Here is a 16,059-nt window from a genome sequence, read left to right as displayed (position 1 = left end):
AGACCTTACTGTAATATATCCACATAACATTATATACCGGTACCCATCATTTTGTTGTATTTTGTCCCTGCTGAGATCACTTACCATCTCTGAAAAATTAAGCTTCGACGGTGTCAGCAGTCCAGGTAGATAAGAAGTTAAGCTCGTATGTGATGACCCCGAGTTTTAGCTCCTTGTTGAGTCCGCCTCTCAGGTATTAATCTTTGGCTCCTCCCACCTCATTGAGGAACTGACGTCACCTCGTTCACCTTAAGTCCCTGGGCAGGGGACTAAGACTCAATGGCAGCAGGCATTTAAATAAATGAAACATTATGGCCTTAGATGAAAGTAAGTGTGAAATGTAGCACAACTGCACCTTCTATTGTTTTTTTTAACATTAACTGAATTGACTGACGCACAGTTCCCCCTGATGCCCCTCAGCCCTGGGTAGGTTCTGCCCACTTGGCCTCTCCATTTCTGGAGGAGGATTGAATGGACACATAAAATGAAGTGTTTAGATGAAACAAATATAGTGCTGTATAAATATGTTAGCCATCTTAAGCATGTACACGGATTATTCAGTGCCATCTTTACGGCAGCATTTAGTCACTCACGCAGAAGTTTGGCACCTGGGCTACAGAAACACTTTAGAGGCAGGATTTTAAATGTGACTCCATCTGACATAAAACCTACTAAACAGCTTTGTCAATAATTTGAGGGATGTGTGAATTACCTCTGTGTTCATGCAGCTTCTCTGTAATTGCCAACAGCTTGTGCTGACAAGATAATCGATCACCACATACACGGATACCTATTCATTCATGACCGTATGCAGGCATCATGGAGCACACATCCTCCAGACATGTCTCCTTTTCCCCGTGATCAATGAGTTCATGTGAAATCAGACAGCACTCGGTTAACTGAATGAATGTGTGTGTCTATCGTGTGTCCTCCGACCAGCAAAAATGAACCTGATATTTGGCATCAGCAGTTTAAAAAATGATATTTCACTCTCAGGGGAAGTTCATTTATTTTTCTAGAATTATTTTTGCTCCCAACTATTCGCACTGGGAACAACACAACTCTGGCGTCACCATTTTCTGGATACTGGATGATAATTACTACACTGAACAGACAACGTGACAGCATGCACACGTGAAAAAGAGAGTGGGAGAAGAAGAAGAGGGAGATAAGGGCCAATTGACCGTGACCTTGAGTTTTGAAGTGATGTCTTCAGTAATGGTGATGTCACTTTGTATTTGACAGAGCAGCCAGTGGAAAGATTTGTGCCACTTCAGTTTGGCACTTGTCGCATCCACAGAAAAGGCAACTTTGACCCACACACGCACACACACACACACACAGGCAAGCGATGAGCACTCAGAGCCACATGTTCATACTTGTTAGCTGAACGAACTCACACAACAAGCGTGAGGAGCATTTACCATAACACTGAACAACAGTGAGCTGCGGCTCACCTTCCCCAACACTGTGAGAGGTGTAGGCGGAGTGGAGTACTCGGGTCTGAGAGCAAAGCAGTACAGACCACTTCAGCTGACTGAGATGGTGCTTGTATTATGAAAGGGCACTGAATCATCAACTGAACTGAATGAATCTAACAAAGCCATACAAGCAGCAATAAAAGGATGGATGAATGCAGACGGGTGACATATTAAAGGGAAAATGAATCTGGGAGGAGATCGACTAACGCTGTTGGGCTGTGGGGGGCAGTTTGACGGCATGGTTTTGGTCACCAGTTGGGGGGGAAGAGTCATTAATACAGAGTTGTTGTGAGTCTGCATGAGCATAGATTTCTTCAGTTTGTACCTTTACATAATATAAAAATTGGTAACAATTCAGCATATACTGGAATATAAAGCAGTGATTCTCAGTCATTCTGTGCATCTTTCAAATAATTATTTTAGTCTTTTACATTTAATACAATCCCATTTTCTCTACTGTCCTTTCTTATGATTGCCTGGTTCACACTCGACAATCAGAGCTTAATATATTCACAGTTCTGTCTGACGTCAGGAAATTAATCTTTCTAAATGTGCAGGTGTTCTATGTTCACAATCAAAGGGAAACAAATTAATTTGAATCAATCATTCAGTCCTGGATTTGTATTTCAGCAAGATGTCATGCACATTTCGAACACAGCACATGTAAACGTGTTTGTATTTTGGGATAATTTTGGAAATTAAGTACAGCTCAACTCTGATAGCAAACTGGCGCACAAACATCTCCACACTAGAAAAAATAGTGGTGTCATTGTTCTGGGTCATTCATCCCAGCATTTTTAGTTTGTGTTGTTTTTCTGATTTCTTTGTAAAGTGAGTTTAGTCCTTAGTTTTCATGTCAAGTCTATCATGTCTTCTGTGTCGCGTCGTTGTTGTGTTGTGCTTTCATGTGTGCTCTCTTGTGTTCCCTCGCTCCCGCTCTCATCTGCCTTTCCTCCTGTGTCAAGCTCGCGTTAGTCTTCTTCTCAGCATTTCACGTTTTATTTTGATAGTCTTGTTCATGTTCAGTGTGTTTAGTTTTGTTTCCTCCACATTTATTTTTATCAGCTGTGTTTCCACTTCCCTCATTGCCCTTTTGTATATTTAAGTCCTCTGTTTTCCTTCGTTCATTGTCAGGTCCGAGTTTAGTTTAGCTGTTGATTTTGGTTTATCATATTTTGCACTTTCGTGTTCTACCTTCAATAAACCGTGTGTTTTTTGTTAAACCTTATCCCTGCCTCGAGTGTCTGCACTTGGGTACCGCTAAAAAGAAACACAAGGTCTGTCGCTGCATACTCGTGACAGTTGGCTGAGAACGGTCTTGGTACTCTTATTTTTCATTTTATTTGCTCTATGGTTTAAACCTGCCTGTGCAAATGGTGCCAGAGGAGATACCCTGCAGCTGTTGACTGACACCAGAGTAGTGTGTGTCTCTGTTATGGGTCTGAATGTGGTGGGGATAAATATGATAACTCAAAAGATTCGGGGCATTATCATGGGTTAATAACCGGATTGACGGGTTATTTTTAAACAATCTGAAGTTGGTGATTCTACAGTGATGAAGATTGTTCAGAAGTTGAAAACATTCAAGGCGGTCTTCCTGGGAGTGAACATCCCAGCTTACCCCAGTGTCAGACCGTGCAACACTTAGAGAAACTGCAGACAAACCACAAGACTTCTGGAATAATGTCTGCACTGTGCAAACATCTCCACTTTGATTTGTCCACCAAAGTTTGGAAAAAAAACTCTCTATACCAAAGTATTCCAGAGTCAAATGTGAGGCCAGCTGTCTGATAGCTAAAGCCTGGCTGAAACTAAGCCATGCAGCAGGACAATGATTCTGAGCACAGCAGCAAATCTGCAGCAAAACAGCTGAAAAAGAAAAGAATCAGGATGTTGTGAAGGTTTAGTCAAAGTGCAGACTACAACCCATTTGAAATGCTGTGGCGGAACCTCAAGAGAGCAGTGCATAAATAAATGCCTGCAAATCTCAACGACCCAAAGCATCGCTGAAAAGAAGAGGCGGCCAAATTTCCTGCAGAACAGTGTGTGAGACTCATAAAGTCAAACAGAGAAGATTAAAGTTAATGCAGCTAAATGTGGTGCTACAAATGACTGAATTATAGGATGAACTTAGTTTTTCACACACTTCTTCTTTCAACCTAACAGCACACTGCAGCGTGTCACCTCATACTGTTCATCTGAGGTTCTATTTAGCTAATTTAAAGACCTGCGAGGGACCAAATGAGTTCTTTTTTTTTTAGTATGCTCTTTTCATAAAACCTTAGAATTGCATGTGACTGTAGGTAAATGAATTGGTAGATAAAGTTGTGCCTGGCAGGCTGCAATAAAGGCTAATGAGACATGCATCATCTAACAAAGCAGTCAGCTGCCCTCTGTTCTGGGCTTCAGAGTGAGCACTTCAGAAAGAAGGAGGGAGAATGTCAAGTGGCCTTATGTGCAACATCAAAGCTACAAAAAGGCAACGAATCACACTGATTCAGGAGACGCTGCTTCACACACTCAGATGGCTCTGGCTCACTTGTATTCACTGGAAGCCTCAAATGCTCATAAAGAGAAAATGTACATTTACTGAACTTGGAGGGTTTAACAGGACATGCTGTGCGCAAGTGTAAAATGTGAGAAATGTTAAGCAGAACTGGCATGTATTAGCTAAAAAGGATTGTTACATGGTTTATTCCCTAAATGTGTGATTTCCAATGAAAAGCAGCAGCATCTGGAGATCTCACTTTATTTGTACCGAGAATTAATGAGACACTCTGGCTATTAAGCAGGAGGTTTCTGAGCCTGAACGTGCCTACAGCTGACAGTAGCACTCATCAAAAACCCTATGCATATATATTATTCATGTGCAGCACAACGCCACGGCTGATTTGCTGTATATAAATAAACCGTGTGGTACAACGCTGGGATCTCTAAGCGTTGCTTCAACATCATGAATAATTTAGACTAGAAAAATCCAGCCAAACCAAATATGAATGTAAAACACTGTTTTAATTCACAGTGTAGATAACGATCTCCTTACGGAGGTATGATATATAATAAAAGCTCCTAGTTCCTCTTTGGAAAAAATATGCACACTTAAGAAAAGCAAACTTGTACACCAACTTGACAGAAAACAACATTGCTAAGAAGCTTTTAATTTGAAAGAATTTTGTAACGAAGGAAAAACAGGTATTGCATTTTTTTTTATTTTTATTGTTGCCATGTTTCATTCCTCTCCTAAATTAAGTGTTGATGAAATTTCCTTCTCGCTATTTTCCTTCTCTGTAAACTAGGTTCCTTTCAACCTCAGTCAAAATTTAATCTCCTCTGGGGAGAAATAACCCAGCACAAAGGAAGGCTAGGGCAGAAAATGTTGTAGTTTACAAGGAGATACTTTGGTCACTTGATATAATTGAGAGGGGATGTGCAGAGAGCTCGCTCTCCCTATTACTCACTTCCACTTCAAACCCTTCTGCTTTACAGGGTTTCATCTTCACGATGTTATTGAGTCCTAAAACACACCTGCCCCCACAGAGTGATGTCCTTGCTCTGCCACTAAACACTAAGTGCTTCAGCTTGTCTTTAAGGCTGTGAGAACTGTTGCTCCATTATGGCACTGTGTAAAATTTTAGAAGGCTTAATTTTTATTTCTACCTGGATGATGCCACCGTACACTTGAAAGTGGGTTAGATTTAAAAGCATGTGAGCTTTGGAGTTGTAACATTTTAAAAAGCAGAGAAAAAGTGACCTCTGTGAGGGGAAATACAGTGAGCTGTAATAAAGGTGCAAGCCTCCCTCGTACATACTCTTCATTTTGGTGCTGTTTTGAAACTCTTATTGAATCTTTTTTAGGAAAAATGTGCACATGTGGATGTAAACAAGATGTTGAGATATAGATGAAAAAACTCCATCCATTCTGTCCCTTGACAATTTTATTGAACTATAATTTTTGTCCCAAAAGTTGATTCTGTTCATCTGGATGTGGGGGAGAAACATTTCTTCAGTCTCAGCTGACTGCAGGTTTCCCCAACCGTATAAACAGTACATTTGCATAATGACTGAAACCAGCACAGCTCACTAACAATGGGCTGTGAGGTCAGTTTCATGATCGTTAATATGCAAATGATCATGACCACTGATCAGTGGCCGTGAGTACCATTCACCTGCTCGATGCAGAGATGGTCTTTCCCCTTTGATGTAAATTTTCTCCTTGACTCCTCGTTCAAACAAGCATTCCTCTCTGTCCAGGATGTGTACATCCCCATTACTGAAAGAGTGTCCATAGACTACAGAGTCCTGGCCTGATGAATTAGCTCTTCTGTATTGTGCCATCCGCTTAGTCAAAGGTTGTTTGGGTTCCCCGATGTATAAATCCTGGCAATCCTCCTGGAACTTAACAGCGTACACTTTATTACTCTTTTTGTGTTGGGGGACCTGATCCTCAGGGTGGACTAATTTTTGGCGCAGCGTGTTTTGGGGTTTAAATGCAACAGAGACTCTGTGTTAGAGAAAATGCATTACTGTTAACAAATAGGGGATCACTGAGGGTTTTCAGTTAGGCAGCAGTTGTCCTTCTCTCCTGGTGCCTTCCCAGCTTCGATAAATGTCCAGCTTTGATAACAACATTTACTCAAGTCCTTCTTGATATGATGTTCTTTTGTTTCCCTGATAGCTGTGTCTGTGGCAATGGTGTTTGCTCTGTGCTGTAGCGTCCTGATGACATTTTAAAAAAAAGTTTGCAAATGGTGGAGCCAGCACCCATGCTCCCTGTTTCTGCTGTCTGAGATGGGAATTAAAGATCTTCCACACTAGGACTTCTACCAGACAAATTTGTGCAGCATCCACCCTTGACCTTGTCCTCCAGCCCTGCTCCTGTCTTTACCAAAGTGTCTGCAACATATGACTCCAGGTCTGCTGATATGATTACAAAATCAATCATAGATCTGTGACCTCGGTTGTCCTGCTGCCATGTGCACTTGCTTGAACATGGTGTTCATCACGGTTCAAAACTGTGGTTAGTGTAGAAGTCCAATTTTAGAGATTTTTATTCTAGAGATTGGACGGTTAATAAAGCATAGAGGGCAGTGAAGCTGTTCTGCCTGCATGGGCGGTTCCAACACCCTATCAAGACGCTTTGTTTTTGCTCTTGTTGTAGTTTGTTTTAAGCACACGCTTTAAAATCCCTCTGCCCAATACAACACTGGAAACAGAAACTCATCTAGCACCTGAAACATCGCCCTCTTCCCAACCTATTTTCTAAAAATAAAAACAGGACCATCATTTCAGTCTGTCTTATGCTGAAGACTAAACATCCCCTCCCTCCTATTTTGGCCTCAGTCTTGTCGAGGTAAAGGCCTAATGGGGTAAAATGTTGTTTCTGGAGCAAGTCCAACGAGGCCAACGCAAGCAGCTTGATGAACAGCACTGTCATAGCGAGAGCGTTAATGTGCAGGCTTTGGAGAATTATGATGAGATTAGCTCAGAGCCCAGTGGAACGCCTTGTTTGTTTATGTCACTTTGGATTTTAGTAAGAGAGGCGTAAGTTACTGAACGACCCTCCGGTGTGTGCGAACGTCAATAAAACAATGTTATAAGAAGTAGATCATAGAGCTGAAGGTCAAAGCCAAATTATTTAGTCCTGTATTTCATCTGCATACAGGCATGCGGAAGAATTTATAATTTGCATGGTTTATAATGTTTAGTTTGTCAGTGTGTGTGTGTCTGCATAAAATAAAACTACCTCTGTTAGCAGAGACAGACTCTTTGGCGTTTTTCTGCTCCACTCTTGTCCTCCACTCTTCCCAGCTGTCCTGGTGGGAGTACATGCATAACAGCAGACTACTCCACAGTGCAGGCATCCCATCAGAGAGCCCCTACCTGGTGGGATGGTGAGATGTGATGAAATGGAGACATCAGTGTAGCAGTGGCAGAGACACTGGAGTTTCAGCACTGAGGCTTCAGTTAGCTGGCAGCACATCTGAATTCCCCACAGTCAGAAGGGATGTAGTGGAGTGTGCACATGGAGGGGAAAAACAAAGTTTACTTTGGGAACCTGGACAGAGCAAACAAAGGAGGAAAGTTAATAGATTTGCAACTGAAAATACACTTCCTCCAAGCTGTGAAATGAGAATTTTGAACAAAGAGAAGCAGTACAAACAGTGCTCAGATGTGGCACAGAGGTGACAGACAAATCATACCCAACACACTCAGATTGCACCAACATGAACCCCCCTTGCCTTCTTGTTTTGCTTGTGCTGCACTACCACACCCACCCTCATGCCACCCTCCCTACTCTCTGTTTTGCTATTGCAGATGCTGGATAAATAAGCAGGCGTTTTGCCTGCCAGTGTGCAAAATGGTCCTTATTTATCTCTACCATTAGAGAGTGGGTTCTATTATAAAGCTTTGCATTATTCAGTGAACCTGAGAGACTGATCATTATGGATTTCAGCCCTTTTCCATACCGGCCCCTGGTCTGCTGGCTCATGCACTGCCACATCTGACCTTGTGCTCAGAGCAAGCTGCAAGGAAGAATGGGTCAAAACTCCTCTTCAAAAACTGAAGAAAAGATGTAAATCTAGCTGTGAAATATCAAGTTCCATCTAAATGCTTCACTTTCAGGAAGTATAAAGTAACAGAAAAAACTAATTCCACGTGCTACAGTTTCGTAGGTTTTGGTAAGCTCAATGAAAAACTAACTGGACAGCTAGTTAAATCAGTTTTATGGAAGTTGCAGCAGAGTAAGTGGCAGGCACACAGCGAGGATGGGGGGAATCATAGCTGAACATATGGTGCTGCAGAATGGTTTAATGCGTGGGACAGGAGATGAATACTGAACAGATAAATGTGATAAGCAGTCGTCCCTTCTAGTGTAACCTCTCAGTACAGTGGGAAGAAGCAGCGTCATTAACATTAACTCTTGCACATCAAGAGCTTTTAAAGCTGCTCAATCTGCTCTCATTTGGTAAACAAGCACTGCGTCGCTGCTGGTGGCTGAAAACACTGAATGAGGCATTACTTGTTGATCCGCAGCCGCTCTCACTCTGAGCGCTAATAAGCGCTCGGTCTTTAATGTGCATGTGCTGAGATAAGGAGAATTTGTTACTCTGCTTGTCCTGCAACTCAGCAATTAGACCCTGCCATTAACCATTTGTTATATCTGCTCTTTCTCTCCTTCAGCTTGGCACCTTGCTGATTACAACGCGTTGGATCGATAATTAAACAAATTAAAGGGGACTGTTGGGTCAATTTTCATCCCACCTTAGCCGGCGGCTGCCGCGGCGTCATATAAAAGTCTGAAAAAACCTCTTGAAATGCAGCAGAGTTCAAATTAAAGGCTGCTTAAAAAGGCTGCGTTTTACGCAGAGCTCAACTACACCGATGCGACAGAGACGGAGCGGATATTTGTGTCGGAGCAGGCGGGTTGGAAAGCAAACCTGCGACTTGTGCGTTTGGACTCTTGTTTAGTTAGTCGATGGTTGTGACCCGGTGTTCTAACCAGATGTGGGAAAAGGCAGCGAGGGGCGTTCAGGTGCGAGACTGGGCTTGTTTCAAAATAGTGAGCTTCTACTTAAACGATGATCCTTTTATTTAATAAAAAATGTCATCAAGACCCCGAGTTTCACTTAAAATGCAAATTAAGGAGAGCCTATATAGTTGATAATAATTGTGATAACAAAGGTTAAACTCGCCTCTGTGTCTTTACACATACTAACCTCGGTCGATGCACATAACTTTTTCTTCTTTCAGTGTGCTTAGTTTCAGTAGTTTTTTTTCTGAACGACCAAACTGCCAGAATTCAATCTATCTATCCACATGAAATCATGACGATCCATGACTGATAAGTGTTCCCATTCTGGTTTTTCCCATCCAGAAATACTTTTATTGCATTGGCATTGTGTTTGGGATCATTGTCATGCTGGAAAATGAAGCTTTTCGGACGGCAGATCAAAGTCTGATGGTACTTTTTTGTGTTTATAATTCCATCCAATTTGACAAAACCCCCAAACTACTGTTTGAAATACAGCCCCAAATTAAGACAGGGCCTCCACCATGTTTAACACGTGAAACTTAGACACTCACTGTTGTTCCTTTCTCCCAAAATCTTCTGTAAATATTGATCGTGGCTCAAGAGTTGGGAGTTCGCCATGTAATCGGAAGGTTTGCCGGTTCGAGCCCCGGCTTGGACAGTCTCGGTCGTTGTGTCCTTGGACAAGACACTTCACCCGTTGCCTACTGGTGGTGGTCAGAGGACCTGGTGGCGCCAGTGTCCGGCAGCCTCGCCTCTGTCAGTGCGCCCCAGGGTGGCTTGCCATCACCAGTGTCTGAATGGGTGAATGACTGGATGTGTAAAGCGCTTTGGGGTCCTTAGGGACTAGTAAAGCACTATACAAATACAGGCTTTGAACCAAAAAAAAAAATTACATTTCAATTCATTCCTCCATCAGACTTGTTCCCACAGATTTCTGTTCCATCTTGTGTGTAATTGGCCATACCTCAGCATTTTCTCCTTTTTACCCGTCTCTTAGAATGGCCTCTGGACAGCCATCCTTCCACTGAGGCTATTTCTTATGTTGCTTTAGTGAACAATAGCTTGACCATCTGCAGATCCAGATACATCTCTTAGGTCCTGTGTCAGGTGTTTGCTTGAGCTTTTTTTCTTTATGATTTTTCCTATTTGAATGAGTCGTAGGTCAGTTAAGTATCAAGTAGTTTAACAAAGAAAATTATCCTCTGAAAGTGATTAAGTAAAAGGACTGGAGTGAAAATGGGTGACAACTTGCTCAAGACCACTTTAAAAGTTATAGGTAAGTCTGGCTCTTTGGAAACAAAATGTAAAGACAGGGGGAGTGGCTCCAGATTTGTGCACAGTACTCTATCTTTGTATGTATTCATTACTTCAGTTCAGCCCTCCACACTTGGTGTGAAGAAACAAATTCGTTTCATACATGAGAACAAACCTGCTTGTGTTGCATAAATATCATTTAATTTTCTAATGCCAAAGTGGAAAGTCCCGGATGCACGTGATTGTTTTTTTAAACCCTCATCCTCACCCTGCACGTATCACTCGCGTTTTGGTATCGCAACATGATCTGTGCTAAGTGTTGCTCGCTGTGCATCTTATTTTTTCGTGTGAGAGCCGCGGGGGTGGTTACGCAACAGTCTGATTAATTATTTGGAAACATTTGACTTTCCTTTTAGCGCCTCCGCTCTTGTAGTGGTGAGATTTAACATAACTGCTATCATCACATCAGACGAGCCCAAAGCGCGTCTCTGTCAGGCTCCGAGTGGCTGCTGCGGTGCACACTTTGTTACAGTGAACAAAAAGGAAAATACACTCTGACAGCGTGTTGTTTAGGGATGTGAACAAGGCTGTTATACTTTAAAGTCACTGAAGAACCTGCACCGTGGAGTACATTTCTGGACACCAGTGGAGTCGGTTTTACGACGCCAGCGTGCATGCCAAAAAGACAGATTGGGAGAGAGGGAGGGAGAGAGGGCGGGTGAGAAAATGAGAGGTTGTGGTGGGGTCTCTAACCGTGGGACAGACTTTTCTGAAGGATGGGGAGCTGTTTTCATTTAAGGTGGACTGATAATTTTGCATTCACAAACGCGCATTGGATGAGCGTGAAGCGCAGACAGTTGTATGGTGCACAGGGTGCTGAAGTGAGTGGAGACGTGTCCTTTGTACAGCTCAGCTCAGCCTTTTAATTTCTCTGCAGTTTAACAAAATTCAATAATCTTTAACTTTGATGTCACAGTTAAAAAAGAATGCGATAATTAAAATAAAATGAGATCACTCAAAATTAAACTTAAGGCTTTAAAAGGAAAATAATATATTGTTCAATAAAAACATCCTCCGTTATATAAGTAAATGAAATGCAAAATTTGTTACTAAAATCTTATTAAGCTCTAAAGTAAAGTAAAAATGATATTTGGTCAAAAATGTGGAATAGCTTAACTTTCCAGAAAAAGATTCCTTTACCTCAAATAAAGGCATTAAAAACGGATCAGAAATTCTATTTGACTGAGTGTTGTGTTTTTTTGTTTCTTATCTTATGTTTCTACTATTAATTAATATACTGTCACCTGTTTATGTATATTCTTACTGCCCAGAAACTATAAATGTTAATGAACAAGGTTTCGAGAGTTAGAGATATTTACACATTACATATCATCACTTCATCCTTTTTTTTATTCAATAAACGGTTAAAATAGTGAAAATAATGTTTCTGTTATTTCAATCATTTCAATTTAAGATCAAATCACAACCGTGACAGAAAACTGGAGACTGGTTTTACCCTTTATTTAACGTTACGTTATTCTGAAGGTTTGTTAGCAGTAGACTGAAGACAAGTGATTGAGACTTCACGTGAAACGTTTTGCATCCCCTCCTCTTCTTCTTCCCCGATCTCATCTCACTTTGTGGTGTACACGCACTCTCTGCCACTGTAAGTGTTAGGACAGAGTGAATACGACCTTAAATAAGGGGCTGGACTCTGGGCTTGGCAGAACCCGCTGCCTCCCCTCAGTGATGCAGTGAATCTGCGCTGGTTTGTCCGCTATATAAGCCGCACACAGCAGCGCGAGTCTCACAGCTTCAGTGGACAGCTCCGTGGTGCTGAAATCTCGGAGACACCACTCTCTCTCACACTCAATCCCTGACGCATGACTGGAACCATGGAGGGATTCTCGTGGAAACTTTTTCTACTTTCCTGCCTGGTTGTTGTGGAGAGCCTCGGGCAAGACTTCGGACAGACGCAGTTTATTTGCACGTCAGTGCCCAAGGATATGGACTTGTGCACAGCTACGATGCAAAACAGCGGCCCGGCGGAAGACCTGAAGAGCACTATCATACAACTGCGGGAGACGGTGCTGCAGCAAAAGGAGACCATTGTGAACCAAAAGGAGACAATCAGGGAACTAACATCCAAGTTGAGCCGCTGCGAGAGCCAGAGCCTCCCTGCGGCCGCAGGACCTGGCGGTCGGCGGCCGGGGTCGAAGAACACGATGGGGGATGTATCTCGGGGCACTACGGATACTCTGGCCCAGCTGGGACAGACTTTACAGACGCTCAAACAGAGACTGGAGAATCTAGAGGTAGGAAAGCAGAGCGAGTGATTTGCCGACAAGATCAAAAGTTAATTAAATAGCCTCCATAGTTAATTAGATTAAAGGATAATATTCTTTAACTCGTTGATTGTGTGTTGCTGCGGCTTTCTGCAGCTTGTACTTGGGGCCACATGTGTTTTCTAACATATTTATCTGTTTGTTGGAGAGAAGCTCCGTGTAAAGTGAAATGTTCCGCAGCCTATAAAATCAAGCGAATAGCACGTTTAAGATAAAGCTCTGCGCTTGGCAGTGAGTAGAGTAAACAGCTTCCAGGGACTTTAAAGAAAAAGAAGTCTTCCCTGTCACTTCTTTAACCCCCTCTCTGTCTCATTCTGTCCGATGCAGCAGTACAGCCGGGGGAATAACACCGTGCAAGCAAACAGCCTGAAAGACCTGCTGCAAAACAAGATAGATGACATGGAGAAGCAAGTTCTGTCCCGGGTCAACACGTTAGAGGAGACCAAATCCGGACCGAGGAATGACACCGAGCAGCGGAACAGAGTGGAGTCCACGCTCACCTCTCTGCACCACCGGATAACAGACCTGGAGAAAGGTGCGTTTGGATTTCAACGGGCACGGGACTTTAAAGCTGCTCGACCCCGTGTTGCTTTCACGGCAGTAAAACGAACCACGGCAATTTAAAAGCTGATTAGATGTAATTTAATTGTGTTTCACGCTCAAGGACGTAACGTCCCTTAGAAAACTCCCCACCCCAAACAGGTAGCAGCGGCAATGTGAAACCTTTTTACCGCAACCATCACATTGCGCACAGATATGAGAGAGTGGTGAGGGGAGCTGCATTGCTTTGCATATCTCAGGCTCTGTTTGCACTTTTGCTTCGCTGAGTTTTTGTTTTTCAAAGAATCTGAAGATCCAGCTTGTATATGAGCCTCTGCAAAGGGGATTAGTGAAACTTTGCGTCGCGCGCCTCGCACCGGCGCGTTTTGGAGCAAATATCCACGGTCGGTTCAAATTCCAACACGTGCAAACGCGCGTGCGTATGTTAGACCGAATGAGAGGGAGGAGACAGAGCCATCTTACACAAAATATCACAGGATCGCAATGGTGCAAAGAACCATGATGGAAAAGATTGTATGAAACTAGTCAGCCCTCAGCTTCTTTTGCTTTTTAAAGACTCTGTCATGTACCATAGTTTTACAAAATGTATGTAGGCGTATGGATGTTCAGCTTTCCTGTAATTTATCTCTAGACATATGAATAAAATGCTCACTACTAGTGCTTTAACTAACAGTAATCTCATCAACAGGCAAAGACACCCGACCAACAGATAAGTTCCAGATCACTTTCCCCCTGAGAACCAACTATATGTACGCCAAAGCAAAGAAGAGCCTTCCTGAGATGTACTCCTTCACCGTGTGTCTGTGGATCAAGTCCAATGCTTCGCCTGGGGTGGGCACCCCCTTCTCCTATGCAGTTCCAGGACAGGCCAATGAACTGGTGCTGATTGAGTGGGGGAACAACCCCATGGAGATTCTCATCAATGACAAGGTAATGAAAAAGCTATTATCCTGGAAGCAAAGTGAATTCACACGTTTCTCACCTTTGCAGGAAGTGTATGTAACACATCAAAATAGTAATTTACAGTTGGGGAAAGCTGCAATACTTTCTGCTTGGATGAGTCAGGGTAACCTGACAGCTTCTCTGTAACACAACAGGAGGCTGAGTTAAAATAGGTGCTGTTTGAAACAGAAGCAACCTTTTTATAGAAGACGAGGAGATATGTGATATGGGGGGAAATGATTCAGCAGGAAGGCATCACGATGTGCCGAGTCTGTCCTACCAAAGTGTGGAAGACATATTGAACAATGGAACTTACGAAATGTCTTTGCTCCAGGTTGCAAAACTGCCGTTCCTCATCAATGATGGAAAATGGCATCACCTCTGCATCACGTGGACCACCCGTGACGGGATGTGGGAGGCCTTCCAGGACGGAGTGAAGCGGGGCAGCGGGGAAAATCTGGCACCATACCACCCCATCAAACCAGAGGGTGTGCTGGTCCTGGGACAAGAGCAGGTGGATATTAATTTTTAGACATTTAATCCTACACCTGTTTGGAAATAATTCTCAACCAATTATGTGATTAAATTTGAACAAAGATTAAAAGTGGCAATATTTATGAAATGAGACCATGGGGGCACTGCAGAGGTGGTCAATTAATGCTTTCCAGTGTGTGCAAGGCATGAATTTTGATAGAGAAGCATAATTTGAGATCTATTTTACAGAGAAAACTAAGCAAGATGTATCCTCCATACTGCAATCATATTCTTAAATGAAATCCAGCTGCAGTTTTGGCTTTCTACCTGGATCAAGTATTTTCAGGAGTATGGAAGATAAAAAATGGCAAGAATTTGTAGAAAAGGAGGCATAATTTAATTCCTAAAATGGGACAAAAGATATTTGTATTTTAATTGTTTTTGTTTTAATTTTGTCTTTAGCTTGAATTAATTCCTTTTTCAACTTTATTTCCCCCCATTTTATTCATTAATGTTAGTGTAGTTTTCTCGTGTGTGTGAGCCTGCCAGTGATCAACTATATGGCAAAACTTGCCAAGCCCTCAGCCCGTTATTTGCATAATTTAACATAAGTGTCTGAAGTAAACTGAAACAAACTAACAAATAAACTGAAACTATCATTAGTTATAACAAATTAAAGGCATACATTTATTTATTTTCAAGATTACATTTGATCAATTTTCTCTCTTTCTTTTTGGATCCTGGCACTTTTTGTCCTCCATAAAGAGGATCCCACTTTAAACAAGAGTGTGTTTCTTGTACAAATTAAAGCCCCGAGTTTTTTCATCTTATAAACCTTAACTAGTCTGGATAACCTTGCAACTGTCCTGTGAAAACCCCCAAGTGAAATGCTTAACATCCCTTTGTTTCACAGGACACGCTGGGAGGAGGCTTTGATGCCACACAAGCCTTTGTTGGTGAGCTGGCAAACTTAAATATCTGGGATAAGAAACTTTCTATCACCGAGATCTATAACTTGGCAACCTGCAATAGCAAAGCATCGACTGGCAATGTGTTCTCCTGGACAGAGAGCAACATTGAAGTGTTTGGCGGAGCGACCAAATGGACCTTCGAGCCTTGCCGTTCAGCCAACTGAACTGCATCTCACCGCTGAAGAAAGGCCTATCTGTATTTCTGAGCTTTTGTCGTTCTTGTCTTCATTTGACGTTTGTTAGAGACTATCTGAGTTATAAGTAAGCTTAAATCTGGGATTTCCACCATTCTTAGGTATCCATGTTGCAAAACAACGCTTTTCATCTTGAGGAAAAAAAAAGAATCTATTTCATCTTGGAAACCTCAGTGAGAAAGTATTGCTATTATCCTTTTTCTTTCTTGGACATTCAGTTGAAAGCACATCTAAGCTTTTCGTTTGGCTTATTTCGTCTTGGACTGGCAACTGGCAATCTGCGCCTTACGTTTGGACAATTCA

The 16,059-nt window shown here is 42.3% G+C and overlaps 1 protein-coding gene across 1 annotated transcript; it reads left to right on the top strand.

The window, feature by feature from the left end:
• Positions 1–12,083: 12,083 nt before the first annotated feature.
• On the top strand, positions 12,084–15,726 carry LOC146631216 (neuronal pentraxin-1-like). Its single transcript, XM_085356438.1, has 5 exons — positions 12,084–12,584; positions 12,942–13,149; positions 13,864–14,105; positions 14,452–14,631; positions 15,505–15,726. Exons 1-5 carry the CDS (start codon positions 12,153–12,155, stop codon positions 15,724–15,726), a joined length of 1,284 nt encoding a protein of 427 aa, XP_085212564.1. The 5' UTR covers positions 12,084–12,152.
• The last annotated feature ends 333 nt before the right edge of the window (positions 15,727–16,059 follow it).

The sequence above is a fragment of the Diplotaxodon limnothrissa genome, linkage group LG6, assembly GCF_057381915.1.
Source record: "Diplotaxodon limnothrissa isolate DT_005_m linkage group LG6, D_limnothrissa_male_GT1.1, whole genome shotgun sequence".
In the NCBI taxonomy this organism is placed as follows: domain Eukaryota; kingdom Metazoa; phylum Chordata; class Actinopteri; order Cichliformes; family Cichlidae; genus Diplotaxodon; species Diplotaxodon limnothrissa.
This window is presented reverse-complemented; position numbering and strand designations above follow the sequence as displayed.

Bases quoted from the DNA above. Each gene is read 5' to 3' on its own strand.
- LOC146631216 (XM_085356438.1), top strand. From the start codon at position 12,153: ATGACTGGAACCATGGAGGGATTCTCGTGGAAACTTTTTCTACTTTCC. The intron at 12,585-12,941 runs GTAGGAAAGCAG...TGTCCGATGCAG, and splicing joins AGAGACTGGAGAATCTAGAG to CAGTACAGCCGGGGGAATAA. The intron at 14,106-14,451 runs GTAATGAAAAAG...TCTTTGCTCCAG, and splicing joins AGATTCTCATCAATGACAAG to GTTGCAAAACTGCCGTTCCT.